Source organism: Netta rufina (assembly GCF_964035555.1).
Source record: "Netta rufina genome assembly, chromosome: 3".
Taxonomy (NCBI): Eukaryota; Metazoa; Chordata; class Aves; order Anseriformes; family Anatidae; genus Netta; species Netta rufina.
In genome coordinates this window covers 66,712,943-66,729,354 of record NC_140125.1, presented here as the reverse complement: position 1 = coordinate 66,729,354, position 16,412 = coordinate 66,712,943, and the positions used below count along the sequence as shown (strand labels likewise).

The 16,412-nt window shown below is 37.8% G+C and overlaps 1 protein-coding gene across 1 annotated transcript in view; it reads right to left on the bottom strand.

Moving 5' to 3' along the window:
• Positions 1 to 390: 390 nt before the first annotated feature.
• FUT9 (fucosyltransferase 9) overlaps positions 391 to 16,412 on the bottom strand; it is a gene marked incomplete at both ends in the record, with an annotated part of 101,343 nt that continues 85,321 nt past the window's right edge. The window contains one exon of the mRNA XM_084283795.1: positions 391 to 1,478. Coding sequence (XP_084139921.1) covers positions 391 to 1,478 — 1,088 coding nt within the window. The remainder of the gene's footprint in view (positions 1,479 to 16,412) is intronic.

Sequence of the window (16,412 nt, the reverse complement as noted above, 5' to 3'; positions counted from 1 at the left end):
AAAGCAAATAAAATCTTTAAAAAAAAGGAAAAAACAAATGTTAAAAATCACCACTTTATGTGCAAGAATGAGTCATACTTCATAGACAATGTGAAAAATCTTGTTTAAAAATTATAGTAAACAATCAAATATTCTTCAGTGCACATAATTAGTATGTACATTATAATTTAAAACTGAGTATTGATGACTGTTGCTCATGATCTTTAAAATCTCTTACAAAATATAAATAGGACAGCCAAGAGAGGATAGCTGATAAACCATGACATAAGGTTTTCTCTTCCTTCTTTTCTTTTCTTATTCCTTTCCTCTCCACTTGGACTAAAGATCCTTCTGGCTTCTTCAAAAAAGTGCACACGTACGTGCGCACACACACACATACACACACACACATTAATTCCAAAACCATTTTTCTAAATTTCCAATTGACTTGTATTCCTGGTGTCTTTTCACATGATCACAAGCAAGACATGCATGTGATTCCCAAAACCTAGGAAGATGCACTGAGAAATCCTTCTTCCAGTTGAAATAACTAAGGTACATCTTGTTATTTTTGTCAAGCATTAGAAGATATTCTGCCAGCTCTCTTGGGGAGAGAAAATCTTCCACATGTATGAAAGAATCTGATGGAATGTAATTCTCATAGTTTTCTCTGGAAGGGCCCAGTACAACTGGTACTGATCCAGCCAGAAGGGCATTGTAAAGTTTCTCAGTAATATAATCTTTGTGGATTGAATTTTCAAATGAAAGGTAGAATTTACAAGTAGAGATAGTTGGAATTAAGTTTTTATCATTGACGTAGTCTCCGAAGGCTTGCCCATAGGTATGGATTTCAATGTATTTGCTAAGCTCATTGTAATACTTGACTCGAGCATGCTCAGGGTTCCAGTTACTTACAACCCAACACACCAAGTTTTCTTTACTTGGCACTTCATATGTAAAGGAACTTGTACCAACCATCATGAAGCCATAAGGCACCTGAATATCTGAATCACGCCGATAAGTCAGGGTCAGGTTAAAAAGGTGTTCAATGCCACTCTTTTGAGGAGTATGAGTTGGAGACTCCAAGTTCATCCAAATCCATTTCTGGAATGGTGGCCTGGCTTGCTGAGGTAAATTAGTCAGATCCCAGCTAATGTCCCTGTGATGAATGAGAACTGCATGGGATTTGTTATATAGTGAGCGGTCAATAGTCAGATGGCACCCATGGATGTTGAACATTGTTTGGCAGGATGTTAGATCAAATGTCTGACCAAATGGCCAAACCCAGATCAAAATAGTAGTCTCGTTAACATTATCAGTTTTGGAAGAAAAGAAGCTCTTCATTTTCAAAACTGAGCTGGCTGATTCTATAGGACCAGAGATCCAGCTGTTTGTCGGTTTAATATAAATTAGTATAAATGCCATGAAACAACCAAGGACAATGAAGATAATCAAAAATGGCCGGAAAATTCCTTTAGATGTCGATGTCATAATTTGTTCTGAGAAAAAGAAAAAAAAAAAAAAAAAAAAAAAGAGGAAGAGAAAGAGAGAAAATAACATCAGATATTTAAATCATATATATATGTCTTGTTAATGCAATCAGACATCAGACCCCAAAACGGACAAATTTTGATATCATTGACCTATAATCTCAGAAACTTCTTCTAAGTAGAGAAGGTATGTTGTGGGTGCCCCATCCCTGAAAGTGTTCAAGGCAGATTGGATGGTGCTTTGAGCAACGTGGTCTAGTGGGAGGTATCCCTGCCCATGATAGGAGGGTTGGAACTAGATGATCTTTAAGGTCCCTTACAACCCAAGCCATTCTGCACTTCTATGATTCCATGAATCCATTTTCCTATGAATCTATGTGATCTTGCACAGCATTCATGGCAAAATTTTGGATAATAGCATATTTCTCCTCTTCACATTAGAAGCTATCTGACATAAATTGAAAGTAGGGTTTTCAATATATATATCAAGCATGACATGTATGACATATATATATCAAGCATGACATGTATGTCTTAATCATTGTATATCTTAAACAGTGTTTTTGCTTAAAACCTAGGCCGAGGATTTGAGACAAATGATTCTCTTTGATTCTCTTCTTGTGTGTCTGGGTGAAGGATAATATGATGCAGTTTTGGTCCATACATATTCATATGTATATATGTATGGAGGATGCAGCTTTAGAGAAAAGAAGAAGGAAAGCACTGGAACTTTAATTCTGTTATCAGTAAGACTGTCAAAAAATTAGCTTATGCCTGGTGGGTACATGGGTATGAACATTTGTGCCTTTTCCTGAGAACTCCAAGAACAGATAGGGAAGCAAACAGCAGTACAGGTTCTCAGCTCCCATATTCAGCGTCACAGTTCCCACATAAAGAAAAACAAATAGTAGTATGTCCTTAAACATTTAGTTATGTTTTTATGCCACAGCCCTGTGTTAAAAATTACAAAACTACAGATATGCTGCATCTTTTTGAGGCATATTTTTTTTTTTCTTTGGGGAAAGAAAGGGTAAGAAGTTCCTATAGTTTCCTTTGTTCTCTTTCTGGTAGTGTCTTTCTGAGATAACTGATAAATCTCTTTCCAGCACTCATTTTCCATATGTTTCTTGTGAAACCTAGCAAAGTTAGGGATTGTTTGTGGTTAACTTCTACTGCTGTATGTAGCCCTATAGGTGTTCTAAAAATAAAAATAGTTAAACATGTAAAAAGTACTATGACACACAATGAAAAACGAACAGAAGTTAGATATCAATAAGAAGTGTTCTAAATATACTGTCTGACTGTAGAAATGTAGTCCTGCAGTACACTTTAATTACTATAAAATTTGTCTGACTTTCTTTTTCTGCATGTTTTTCAGTGCTTTGGGTTTCTTATTTATTTATTTATTTATTTATCTTATAAAGTACTCTTTGATTCTCTTCTTGTGTGTCTGGGTGAAGGATAATATGATGCAGTTTTGGTCCATACATATTCATATGTATATATGTATGGAGGATGCAGCTTTGGAGAAAAGAAAAAGGAAAGCACTGGAACTTTAATTCTGTTATCAGTAAGACTGTCAGAAAATTAGCTTATGCCTGGTGGGTACATGGGTATGAACATTTGTGCCTTTTCCTGAGAACTCCAAGAACAGATAGGGAAGTAAAGCAGCAGTACAGGTTCTCAGCTCCCATATTCAGCGTCACAGTTCCCACATAAAGAAAAACAAACAGTAGTATGTCCTTAAACATTTAGTTATGTTTTTATGCCACAGCCCTGTGGTTCTCAGGTTCTCAGCTCCCATATTCAGTGTCACATTTTTTTTTTAATTAAAAAAAAATCCCATGCCTAAATATATATAAAATATCACTCTTAAAAAAAATAATCAGACAGAAAGCAAAAAAATATATATATATATATATTTTAAATTTAAACCAGCTCATCTCATTTAACCTGTGAAATAAACAATTACATTCAGCACAAAGACATGGTAGAATGTTGTGAGTGTAAAAGATGATGTTTAAGCATAGCAGCACAGTTACAACAAAAAACATTTTCACATTCATCATTTATGAAAGGGACACAGAGGGGATGTCATTCCTAGTTCTACGCTACCACTGTATCTTGAGGAAAAGAATTTTCCACAATTTCTTCCTTATTTTAGAAGGTCAGATGGTCTTAATTTTCTGTTTTTAGGTACTGTAGGTTAACCTTGGCTGGCTGCTGTGTGACCACCCAGCTGCACTCTCAATCCTTCTCCTAAGCAGGACAGGGGCAGAAATTAAGATGGAAAAGCTCACTGAGGTAAGGATAGGAAGATAACTTACCAATTACTGTAAGGGGACAATAAAACAGACTCACTCTGGGGAAAATTAATCTGATTCATTGCCAATGAAAATAGATTTGGATAGTGAGACCCCTCCAAAGGGAGCAGAAGGGATTGTTAATGGGGATTGAGGTCAGTCTATAACAGCTCCACCACACCACTCCTTCCTCACACTTTTCCCCTATTCCAGTATATGGGCTGTAGTCTTTCTATAAAAAACCGCTGGTCCAGAATGGGGTTTTCCACAGATTGCAGTGTGGATATCTGCTCCATCATGGCCCTCTCCGTGGACTAGGGGGAAATCTTTGCTTTGGTGCCTGAAGCATCTTCTCTACTTCTTCTCTGACTTTGGTGTTCACGGGGCTGTTTCTAACACTTTTTTATTATTACTTTTTTTTTTTTTTTAAAAAAACCCTCTCATTCCTCACTGCCTGTCTAGTGTATTTGCCTTTCTTAAACACACTTTTTCCTAGGCACTGCCATCTTGGCTGCTGACACCAGCTGTGCCCAGTGGCGGGGTCAGTGGAATTGGCTGGAATCCAGCACAGGGCAGCCCCAGCCCCTGCTCACAGAGGAGCCCTGTAGCCCTCCTATCCTACGAGTGCCTGGACATGGACAGCCAGTAGAGATATTTAAAATCTTGTGGTGTGTTTAGTCTGACTCCTTTGTCTCATCCTCTTCTTTTGGACATAGATTAGCAAGTCCTCTATGCTTTCAAGCAAAATGATCCTGAAAGGAGTAAAGGGGAGGAATGTTTGTGTCCATAACTTTTCCACTTCTTCTCATCAGTTCAAGTTCCTCTGAAGGAAATTTGTGGTTTTACAGCTACATCACACTGGCTTTTTTTTTTTTTTTTTTTTTTTTCCCCAGTTTATGTTGATTTTTGCTTGAAATACATCTAGAGGGCAGTTTATGACCCACAAGAGCAGAAGGTTCTTTCCCTGCCTTTCTATAATGACAGTCTGAGCAGGGTCTCTGAGGAATAAGGGATTTAGGTTGAACAGCTCTAGGAGATGAAACTCAAGTTAAAAACAAGGGGCTGAACCAATCTTTATGTGACTGTTCTTAGTTTCTCTGCTATCGAAACCAACACAGAATAGGGACAGCTTTTCACATAAGAGCTAGTGTGAGCTGAGTTTGGAGAATAGGTTGGGAAAGGTGTCTATTCACAGAGACTGATCATTTTCTGGAGACTGAAATGGCCGGCAAATCAGAAAAGTACTTTAACATTGTGCCTTGTAATGCAGTCACCCTCCGGTTAAAAGCTCACAAGGCTTTCATTGCAGGGATTATTTTACACCAAGCTCATCTGCTAACTAATGAAACCCCCTGTATCATCACAAGACAATTTCTGCTACACAGGAAAGAGTCAAATATTATTTATTCTGTTCTCTGCAAGAAATTATAGTGTATTCACGGTGCAGTATTTGTGTAGGAAGTTTTGAACTATAATGTCAATGTGAGGATAAACACTTGCTGCTCCAGAATACCAACATTAACTTCTCACAACACTAAAAAAGTAAATTAACCTATTTTCTGTCCTCAAAATCTGTTTCCTCACATTGTTTTGGTGCCCTCTACTTATGTGCCCCCTACTGATGCGGGATCGTGGTTCTTAGAATTTACCTTTCACTGAAACACTAACTCACAGACAGGATAGTACTGTCTGGTTTTACATCCTTTGGGTTCAGAGAACTAGCCATTCATTACACAGACTCAAATATCTATTAGGAAGTTACTGCTAACAGGATTGTGGAAAAGTGTTACAAAAGCAAGATGTTAAAACCTGGAATGAGAGGTTTGCAAGGAAGCAGAAGCCTAGAGCAGAATTCTAGCAATGCCACTTGCTTATACTCCAAGGAGCTGACAGGATTTTGTGGTAACTGCAGTAATAACTATTAAGATATTCACTGGGAATAGCAATATTTTTTTTCAGAATGAAGTGTTAACCTCAGAAGCAATAACTTCTGCCTTCCTTAAAGCAGACTGAAGAACCAGCAAACTCTGCCTTCATGGCTTTTGGGACCCTTAGTTCTATATACAGGGAGGCAGTAGACCAGTGAAAACATACAGCAAGCACCTGTTGACAAATAGTATTTTCTTGCGAAGCAGCTTTTCTATAATGCTAGGATATAGAGATTGGTTCCTTTGTTTGCCCACTAGAATTTATGGAAGATTTATTTTTCACAATGTTCTTCAAAATGTGTTTTCCATATTTAACATTTCCTTCTTCCTTTTTGTGCCTAAGGTAACTACCAATCTCCTGCTGTAGCTCTCACATAAAGGTGACAGACACTAAGGAGACATTCATTACAAGACATCCAGCCAAATAACCTTAGCTCACCCTTCCTCTTTCATGGCTTTCCTTCCACCACGGAAGCACAAATTTCCTTTTTGCAGATCCCCTCCCCCATCAACCTCTGGCATGCCAGCCTCTGAAAAGAAAACTTTGTCAAAGAAATGTGTTTACTGAGACTATTGCCAACTGGAAGAATTCATTACCTTTGATAGTTTCATTATAAAGTACATTTCTGAGTGTTGTGACATAGCGAGTATCTTCTAGGTGCTTTTTTTCCTAGTTGAAAGTATAATATCTCATCAGTACAAGACTATTTTTCTCAGTACAAAACTTAGCAAGGCTCCCTTTAAAGTGCAAAATTTGGCATTACATCTGCAAGCAACTCCACGTAGTAGCAACACAACCAAGGAGATACTAGCAGGGTACTAGCAACATTAACCCTAAGTACACCAGGCAAGGCTTGCAAAAAATATATCTATTGTGTGAATGCATCATGTTCACAAAGAAATAAAATGGAATTTTAAAGGAACTGTTTTATCATGGCTCCTTTGCAATGGTGACTTCTTAGTTATTCCAGAAGGGATATATATATACATTTCTGATATGCAACACTGCAGGAGGGAGAAAAAAAGGTAACCTTCCTGGTCAATAATATCAATATCTGCTTTTCTGGCATATCTTTATGCTAGCTTCACTGGCATACTATCAAAGTTTTCCCAGTAACCCAAATATATAACTACTTGCAGAAGTATAACTGTCATTACTAGTCTAGTACTGAAATCTTCCAAAGGCTTAGTGTCAAGGTCAGTCCTATGATTTTTTCAATCCAAAAAAGCTGGCCACTGCATCCATCAAAAAAAACCACCTGACTGTCAGCACTGGCAGTCACTGCAAATCTCCTAGAAGAGCTAAGATGGCTTTCTGGAGAATTTGAAAGTGTGAGGGAACGTTTTGTTTCCAAGGGTGGAAAGGGGCATTGAGGACAGTATTTTAAAATTAAGCTGGAGCAAAGGGACAGTGTTATTTTTGAAGTCATGGACACTGAATAATGAATAAAGACCTCTTGTTACTTTTCTTGCCTTACTTAAAATCCTGAATTGTTCAGGGCTAACTCTTATCTTTATCAGCATTTGGTTTCAGGAGAACTCAAGAAGAAATACTTTAAAGTCTCTGGTGATCACTCCTGGGATCAGATTGGGCATCTCTGGCACAGAGGATTTGTCAAAACTGAGAAGCAGGAGGACACTGAGGCAAACAGATGTGTCAGAGATGGGCCCATCTAGAAGCAGATAGTATCTATGGAGATACTCTAGAAATATTAAAAGGACAGTTGAATGCAGTGGGAACTGATACGAATCTCATGAAAACAAACATTATTGTTGGAAAGAACATTCCTTTGAAATTCCTTTCCCTGTCCTCTGGCATATTGTAGCAGCCCCAGCCGTGACATATCTACCTTTATGCTAAAGGTGGTGTTGTCTTAGACCAAACTTACAGTTAGATGGAGGTTTCTTCACCTGCAGTATTAAAAGAAAATATATTGCTTCAGGCTAGCTTGAGTTTATCTTTCTATCTCCAAGTCATTGCTGTGTGGACATGCCTCAAACTACTTTTGCTTCAGTTCTCTGAGACTAAAAAATTTTTCTTTTTGATGGAATTAACTCTTACTGCTCCCAGTTATGCCTTTTTAGCAACTGAAGTAGTGGATTTTTTCCTTGCATGGGCTTGTTTCCATTCTTTTCCACACCTGTCCCACAGATTTCTGAAAGCAGCCCAGTCTGAAAAGACTCATCAGAGCTACATAGAGTTAAAGGTTTTCATGCTGAAAGTTGAATGAGCTGCTAATCTCAGGCTGTGTATTTTGATTCTATTTGCACCATTGTATTTGCACCATTCTTTTTCTTCCCTTCTCCACCTCTTTTGTTTTCGGGTTATTTGTTCAATTCCTCAGATTCCAGTTTTGTGTGTTTGCACATTGAGGACAATATAGAATGTTCTTATTCAACAGTGGTAATTTTTATTATTATGAACAGTTTTAGAAAAATAATCTAAGAGGACAGGTAGCATAATTAAGACATTGTTTAGGGAATGTGCTGAAGCAATCACTGGAGACTGTTAAGAACAGGTTAGACAAGCATCACTCAGCAAGGAGAGATTAGATTCTCTCAGGTCCTGGGGCTGGGCTAGATGACCTCATTTGATTCCTTCCAGACTTTTGGTCAGTGATGATATTAATCACAGACTGTTGTAAAAAGTACCTAACAAAAATGCATCCCGACAGCCTAAAACTGCAGAAAATTGCTGAATAAATTAGTAAAAAAATCTCTCATCTTGAAACTTTTCTTGCAGTCTATGAAACAGCAATACTGCATAGTGAAAATGTAAAGGAAACTGAAAAATCAAGTGCACAACAATGACAACAACAACAAAAGTCCCCGTTTTCAAAGGCAAAACAGAGAGCTTCCTGTCAATTGCTGGCTGAGGTACTGCTGCTTTTTTGAGAATCTCTGAATCTTGTCCTCTCAGGCCTTGGTGAGGAACACCCTATTCTCATCTCCATTCTCCCGATTGCTGTGCAACACACAGAATGCTGCAATGGCTCAGCAGCCTTCAGCGTTCCCGTGTGATTGCCATCTATCCTCTCCTTCTCCTGGTGGCACTCACATACTGTCACTCCCCAGCTGCTGAGGCAACAGCTCAGTGGTTCCTTTCTGCAATCTGACACTACAGCAGACAGCCTTAGCCAGGGATGCAGGGTCTTTTGTAATAACAGAAGGAAGCAGCTACAGCATTGCTCTCCGTACTGGACAGATCCTACTTCCACGCCCCACTGCCACATATTTGAAAAGAAAAAAGAAAAGAATTACCTGAAAATCCTATCCAAGGAACTTTTTCCAGCCAATACAGAAGTAGCATCAGGACACCCCACTTCACACTGCAGCTCTATCTCTTTCTATTTATGAACTCTAAGGGAACATAAGAGTACTGTCTGTTCCCTCTCTTGCACAACTGGAAAATTCATGCATGCAGAGCTTTAAGAAACACCAGCAGCATTGCCAGGCTTGGTAACATGCAGAGACAGTAACTTTTTACCTTAATGACCATGTTGGTTTGTCCACGTCAAAGCTAGTTTACAACTGATAACATTCTGTGAAGGGAGTGGTGGCTTTCCATACTGTGCTGACTACAGAAAAGGCAGTTCTTTACCACCATAACTTACGAGCCAAGTTTATCCACCTCCCCAGGAAAGTACTTTTTGTCTTCCTGAAGATAAAACTCCTCCTAGTTATACAGCACAATCCAAACTTCTTTCAAAAGCACTGAAAATGCTCTGCAACAAATGAAGCTGTTCAAAGAAAAGCACCCTCAGAAATGGGTAAGGGGGTTTCTTTCTCCCTTCTTTCCATGTAGTTTGGGGACAGCAAATTGCTGTTCTCACTGATTGTGCCAGAACTGCAGAAAGAGCTGTTCAGTAGCTTTGTGGATGGCTTGTAAAACTGCAGCCAACCAGCTGAAATATGGAAAAAAAAACATATCTACACAAGGTATGAGTTTGTGATGGCCACCAGCCTACCAGAAAGCCCTAGTTAACTCACAGTAGCTGTGAAATGGTGTAAATTAAGTTAAAAAGAGATGGGATGTAAAGTGGCAAATGAAGAATCATAGGCTTTGCTGTGTATGTGTGCTAAACTGAACATCCCAGAATCATGGTTGCTTCTGACCAATTTCCTAGTATATAATTCCTTAGTACAATGGAAAAAAATACCTCTCCATGCAAAGCAGACAAATCAGGGTCAGGAAAAAGTGGAAAATGCCTGCTTATAATAGTGAACATTTACTAGGGGACATTACTTCTGTGGCAAAGCAAGGCTTTTGGAGCTCTAAGCACCAGCTGTTTGTGTAGATATGATTAGAGGCTGTGTGCAGCCTCTTACACTGCTGAATCTTGCTGCATAGGCAAGCTTGAAAATTTTAATTGGGATTTAATGCTGTTCTTTTTGCAGATACAACTGCAAAGATCTGGAGGATTGTGCCAGTGGCAGCATAACTTCTGAGACAGCTCTGTAGCCTAGACAGCTCTGTAGCCTGAGAGGCCTCTAAAACTTCCCATAAAATCCTCATAATTTGAGCTCTTCTTAACATTTCAGTTCTCTGCCTGCCTAGCACCTGTTTCTTAAGAAACTCATAAATACTCTGGCTTTTGGATCTGTACTGATATCAGTATTTTAGGATGCAAATCGATGGTCTTGCTTTAATTTACAAAGCCTAAACTGTTAAGAATGCTAGTTGCTGGAGAGAAAACTGCTCTTGAGAGAAAAGGGGGCAACTGAAGTGCTCACATCCGTTGTAATCAGCTCTATGGCTGAAAGGGAAAAATACATTTACTTATAAAGTCAGAATAAAAATGCAGAAGAGAGCTGATTTTCAACAGGACTCAGCAATGGCCAAGAGTCCTTATCCAGATTCTGCAACTTCTTGTCCACACTGCTCTTGCTTTCTTAAAAGAGACTCAGTAAGTCAAAGGCTGAGGTTAAAGTCAGTGTATATAAAATACAAATCCTTCGTATCCTATGATACTGAGTGCCAAAAATGATCGTCACTTATTTTCTGTATTGAAAAAATGTACTTCAAGTAAGTGAACACTTATAAGTGCAAGTGCCTCAATACAAAATACATGGACAATTGGAAAAGCACCAATCATTTTCCAATTGCACACCAGCAGTTATGTTTTCAAGGTAAATTATGTTGGTAAAGTGTTAAACATTTTAAAGAATGAGCCTGGTAGGTGTAAGATGGAAGGTCATTATAAAACAGGACTCTTAAGGTAAGTATTTTATCTTGCTGGAGCAAAGAAGTGTGTAAGTCACTATAAACGTTGGCCAAATTTGGAAATTTTAAAAAATAAGAAAGGAAAACTTTTTAGAGACCAATCCATTTGGCTTCTTACTCATGCACAGAAAGCAAGAGCAAGATCCACACACACACACAAAAAAAATAAATCATAATTGCTCATAACAATTTTATAAGAGCTTAAAAATCATGCATATACATGCCCTCACACACAAACAGAAACAAAACTGGAATCCACCAAAACCTAAACAGCAGAAAATTAAACAGTAAGGATGAAAACATATTTTAAATATATGTATTAAATAGTATATATTGTAAACCCAGCAAAAATAGTAACCCCTAAGCCTCTCAAACTGTACATTCCTCTGAAAAAACAAAATCTCAGTTGAGAGAAACAGCGGTTAATTTCTTGGAGTATCTCTTTGTGTGTATAATGAAAGGAAGAACAAAGAGCTGGAACTACTAGTATAACAAGCTGAGAAATACAAAGCTGTAACAACAAGTCACTGAAAAGACATTTTCTATAGAAAAGAAAAAAAAATCTTTCAGTCAAGAAACAGTAAATACATGAGGAGTGAGTTGAAGGAATTACAGTCTGGAAAAAAAAATCCTACAACACCTACATGCACCAAGATGATGTTTTCTTGTTACTACTTACTGTCTGGGTTAACATATGCAGTGATGCCTCTGAAAGCAACGCTCACAGTTAGAATATAGGAAGGAAGAACAAGTTGATGACAATAAATTGCATAAAACAGATTGGTAGTTAGTACAGAGATCATGCTTAATTTGAAAAGACTCAGGTTACTTGCTATGGAACTTGCTGTTTCCTAGCTAATTTTCTTCCTTTTCAGACTATTGAAAAAAACAAGTTGAGCATCTGCAGTGTAAGTTAAAGCAGTCCATTCTGATGTTCAGTTACTGCATTTTACTGTCATACATTATTTTATTCTTAATAGAGCAAAAATTCCATAGTGAATTCATGTATTTTTTACCACTGCAATAACAGGTTAAAGTAAAATTATTTACTATATCTTGAAGATGCAATTTGCTAGGCAGTCTTTTTGCCATCTTAAGGTTTGCAGCCCATATTTTTTATCTGCTACAATCCTACTGTACATATTAGAATGAGGCATTTAAATAGGGGTGAAAAAATAGTTCTCATTTGTTCCAGTACATGAGGAAGACTTTCTATAGCCATTTTACTCAGAAAGCAGCTTTCTAAAAAAGTCAGCTGAGATGTCTAGGAGCAAATGCAAGGAGAAAAAGAGAGGACAATGAAAAGAAATTAGAAAATGGGAAAAAAAGGAGCACTCTGCTAAATTCCATTTTCCTCTGCTTTGAAGATGTTGGTGTAAAGAAAAATGATGGCAGGCAGTTGCCTTTATTTAGTCTGTGTCTCCCTGCAGTTAGTGCAGCTTAGGTGGGTAGGACTAATTTGATGACAAGGATGATAAGAGGGACCGAAACTCATGCTTGGTTAGCCTACCCCTGGTCCTAAGGAGCCTTAAACCAGAAACAGGCACTACTAATAGGGCTCAGGGGGTATGCTGGTGTCTGACTCCAAAACTGCAACCCTGAAAATCTCTGTTCATTTGTTCCTCAATGCTAGTCATGCTTGAACACTCTCTGGCCCTCTGCCTTTCAGCCTCCTGTGCACTCAGCAGCCTGGTGCCAGCACATGCCTGGAAGGGGCTCATTCTTCACAGGGAAGGGCCACTTAAATCGATAAACCAGCTATTCTCCCAGCTCGCAGCCCTGAGGAAGAACTTAGTAGCTGTGTCTACAACCACAGACTCCATCTCAAATGCAGTGTTAGCAGCTGCCTTTTGCTTCTCTGCTTTTAAACAAACCAGAATAGGGTGAAGTCCCTTTATGCAGCACTTGAAGCTACAAACTCGGATGAGAGATACAAATCCTACTTCAGCATGAAGTGATTCGGTCCTAGATATTGCACTTTCCTTAAAGATTTCCTAGCTCCTTGATGGCAGTGACTGTTGATTTTAAAATGTGAGAAGAGATCTAGGATTAGAAGGAAAGAATCCTTTCCTCCTTATTGGTGCCCGAGCTGCTAATCCAGACACTACTATTTTCCCCTGACCTCCTTCTGTCTCTTGCCTATTGACTCCTTAATGATTTATGCCCAGGGGCACATCTGCAGCAGTGGAGCATGGTGTCCAACTTCCTTCCCTGTGCAGTTTACAGCCTTGTAATGGGGGATGGTGCAGGGAGGTGATAGAGGTGGTCTGAATCTCCTGTGTTGGAAAGATCACAAAAACTGGTCTGTATGATGGGCGACTGTTTTTTCTGTCCTCCTCTTGCTAGGTTTAAAAAGCTGCAACACCCCAATTTCTTCATAAAAGAAAGAGTCTAGCTCCCTGATTTCAAGGGAGGATTCCCAGCTCTGAGTCCCAAGGAGAGTACTCTTAAAGAGTGCCGGATGTGCCTTGGTGAGGGATGGAGGAAGGCACATCCCTGTCCCATTTTAGGTAGCCTCTTCCATTGCTTATCCTGTGTCTCCATCCTCACTGGTTTAATTTCCTGCATTTAGGTTGGCAGCCTAAATACCCTAAGGAAGCTTTTGGGTTCCTATCCTGGGGCTGACAGATAACAGGCAGCCATGCTAATGTTTAAGGCACAAGCTGGATCTGAGTGCAGATTCTGGCATGCATGGTCAGACATCAAACAAAACCAAAGACCAAACTACTATGAATACTATGAAGTCTCCCTCCCAGCCAAATTAAATGAAGTAAATAAAATTCTTATGTTGTAATCTTTCATAAAGGGAGTGAAACCAAAAAGAATAATAATAGTAGTAAATCTTGATATTTCTGACCAGCATATTGATCTAATGAAGAACAGCATGGTTTTGCCAAGTCTAAATCACTATTAGACCCTGCTGGTGCCCTAAAAAACCTCTTACATGGGACAGAGAGCAAGGTGATAGGAGAACTTCCTGGCTCATTTATCCGTTTCACTTGAGTTCAGTTGAATGAAATTTAATTTGGGTTAATCACTTTCTATCTCTTTTTTTTTTTTTTTTTTTTTTTTTTTACAACTATAGCATGAAACTAATGATATTTTCCCTCCTTTAATAAAATACTTTAAATAGTTTACAGATTATAAGCACCATACAAGCAAAACCAATGCTGCATTGGTAATAGCAATAGTTACTTCTGAAATGCCTTCCTTAAATAATCTTAAAGGACTTTTACAAGCATTAGTTAAGTTCTAATCATAGCACAGTTAGAAAATTATTACTGAAACTGCTTTAGTGGGAGTCAAGGAGGGGTGAAAATGAAGTCCAAGAAAGATTAAGTGATTTACATAATGCCATATAGTTTTTATGGTATTTGACAATGATGATTTTAATTTATATCAAAATGGTTGCATCTGTGGGATAGAATATCTTCCTTCAAACAAATGTCACCAGAAACTACTCATCACATTAATTCAGACCAGATACCTCTAGCATACCTTCATTTCAGTCTCTGAAAACAGATCCCGAACTTCTTGACTGTAATACATTAGTAGAGGAAAATGTAAGATATAATCAGAAGCCAATATAAGCCAATGACCCCTTGATTCGTACAATAAATAAATAAATAAATAACACCTTGAACTCCTTTTTTTTTTTCAGAACACTGAAAAACACTGTCAGAAGAGCTGAATTTATTGAAAGACAAGAAGTATCAGAGATGAAATCTTGCTCACAGAAACACTAGCAAGCCTTCTATTAATTTCAGTATGGTTACGGTTTTGTTCTTTCAAGTGAATGCAGCAACATCTAAGAAGTGAGAAAAAGAGCACAAAAGCTATTCCTTTGTGACCAAAGTTGGCTTAGAAATGAAAAACCTAAGGCAGCTCAAGAGACAGCAAGAAAGATACATGTCAGAACCTAAACTCTAGAACAAGTTACAAATAATAAACACTCTCCCCTACATAGACACACACACACATCAGTAACCTTAGGAAATTTAACACATTTTTTAGATTCACTGTAATGTCTTATCAACACCACTTTACATTCTTTGTGCCTGTACCCTTACACACATCATCTATACGTATGTAAATACACGCACACACACACATGCTTATGAACATATAGAAAACTACTGCCCAAACTGCTGGACATGGGTAGAAGCAGTGGGTCTAAGGAGATAAGCTGATGCTTTGCCGTGTGACAGCCAGGAGATGTAGGTGGTAATGGCACAACTACTCCTGCCTCACTGACAACTATGAGGGAGAGAGATAGGTGAGAAGAGGAGATGAAGAGTGGAGATGGGGTTATTGTGTATGAGAAATAGTATCTTTTTCTTTCTTACCTTAACCCTTTTATCAGAGAGGATGTGAAAGAAAGCACTGATCTCAAACACTTCCCTTAGAAAGAAGCATAGCAGCAGGCTGAATCCTGAAGTCCTGAACATCATTAAGAGCATAAGACTTCTGTATACATATCTTGAGATCAGAAATCTTCCTTCAGACTTTTTGAAAAAAAGTACATCAAGGAAGAGAAGGAAGTTGCTCATATCAGGACGTTGATGAAATTTCTCTACGATGTGGCAGTAGGGTGGATTGACTCAATAATCGTTTCTAATATGCAAACAAGTACATCTATTTGCATAGTTGACACGAATAGAAAGCTTTAAGGATAAAGGATTCTTAAAATCCGTTTTAGTTTTCATTCATATTCTGCTCCTTTTTTTTTTTTTCATTTTCCATGTCAGCAAGGATTTTTATTTTCTATTTTTTTATTATTACATTGATTACATTGCATTGCATTTTATTATTATTTTATTGCCTATTATTATTATATTTTATTTTTATTTTATTTGTTATCTTTCAAAGTTACTACGCTATGCAAGGTTACTAGGTTGGATTTGGGTCTTAAGTACAACAAATATGATAACTGTTTTCAACCAGCTACTTCTAGTGGATTTATTTTAACTGCCAATACAGAGGATTAATATTTTTTTAATCAAAGAACATTAAAAATATTTCTAAGGACGTTTTAGAATAAAATCTTTCAATGTTTCAGCAAAGTGTTTTTTTGTGTGTTATTTCCATGACTGTGGTTCCTAGTGAACTCTTACTGACACCTGTTACTAGCACTAAAAACAACAGGAGAAAAAAATATATTTACAGAAAAAAAAAAAAAAAAAAAAAAAGCCTTTAAAAAATGAGTTACTTTGGATTTTCAAAGACATAACTGTGTGGAGAAGATGTTTTCTAAGTTCCAAATAGTATAATATTAACTTGAAAATGTATTTTTTTGGGGTACTCAAGAAATATTTAGAAAAGTACTTACAATTTCAAGGAAGTCTTCCCACTTTAAGCTATTTTCTGAATGCCAGGCAAGCATTTATTCAATGCCCATGGTGTAAACATTAAAACACGAAGTAAAAGATCACCTAACAGAGCTCGTGTATGATTGACAAATATTGGAATTTGATTGCATTTCTCTGTT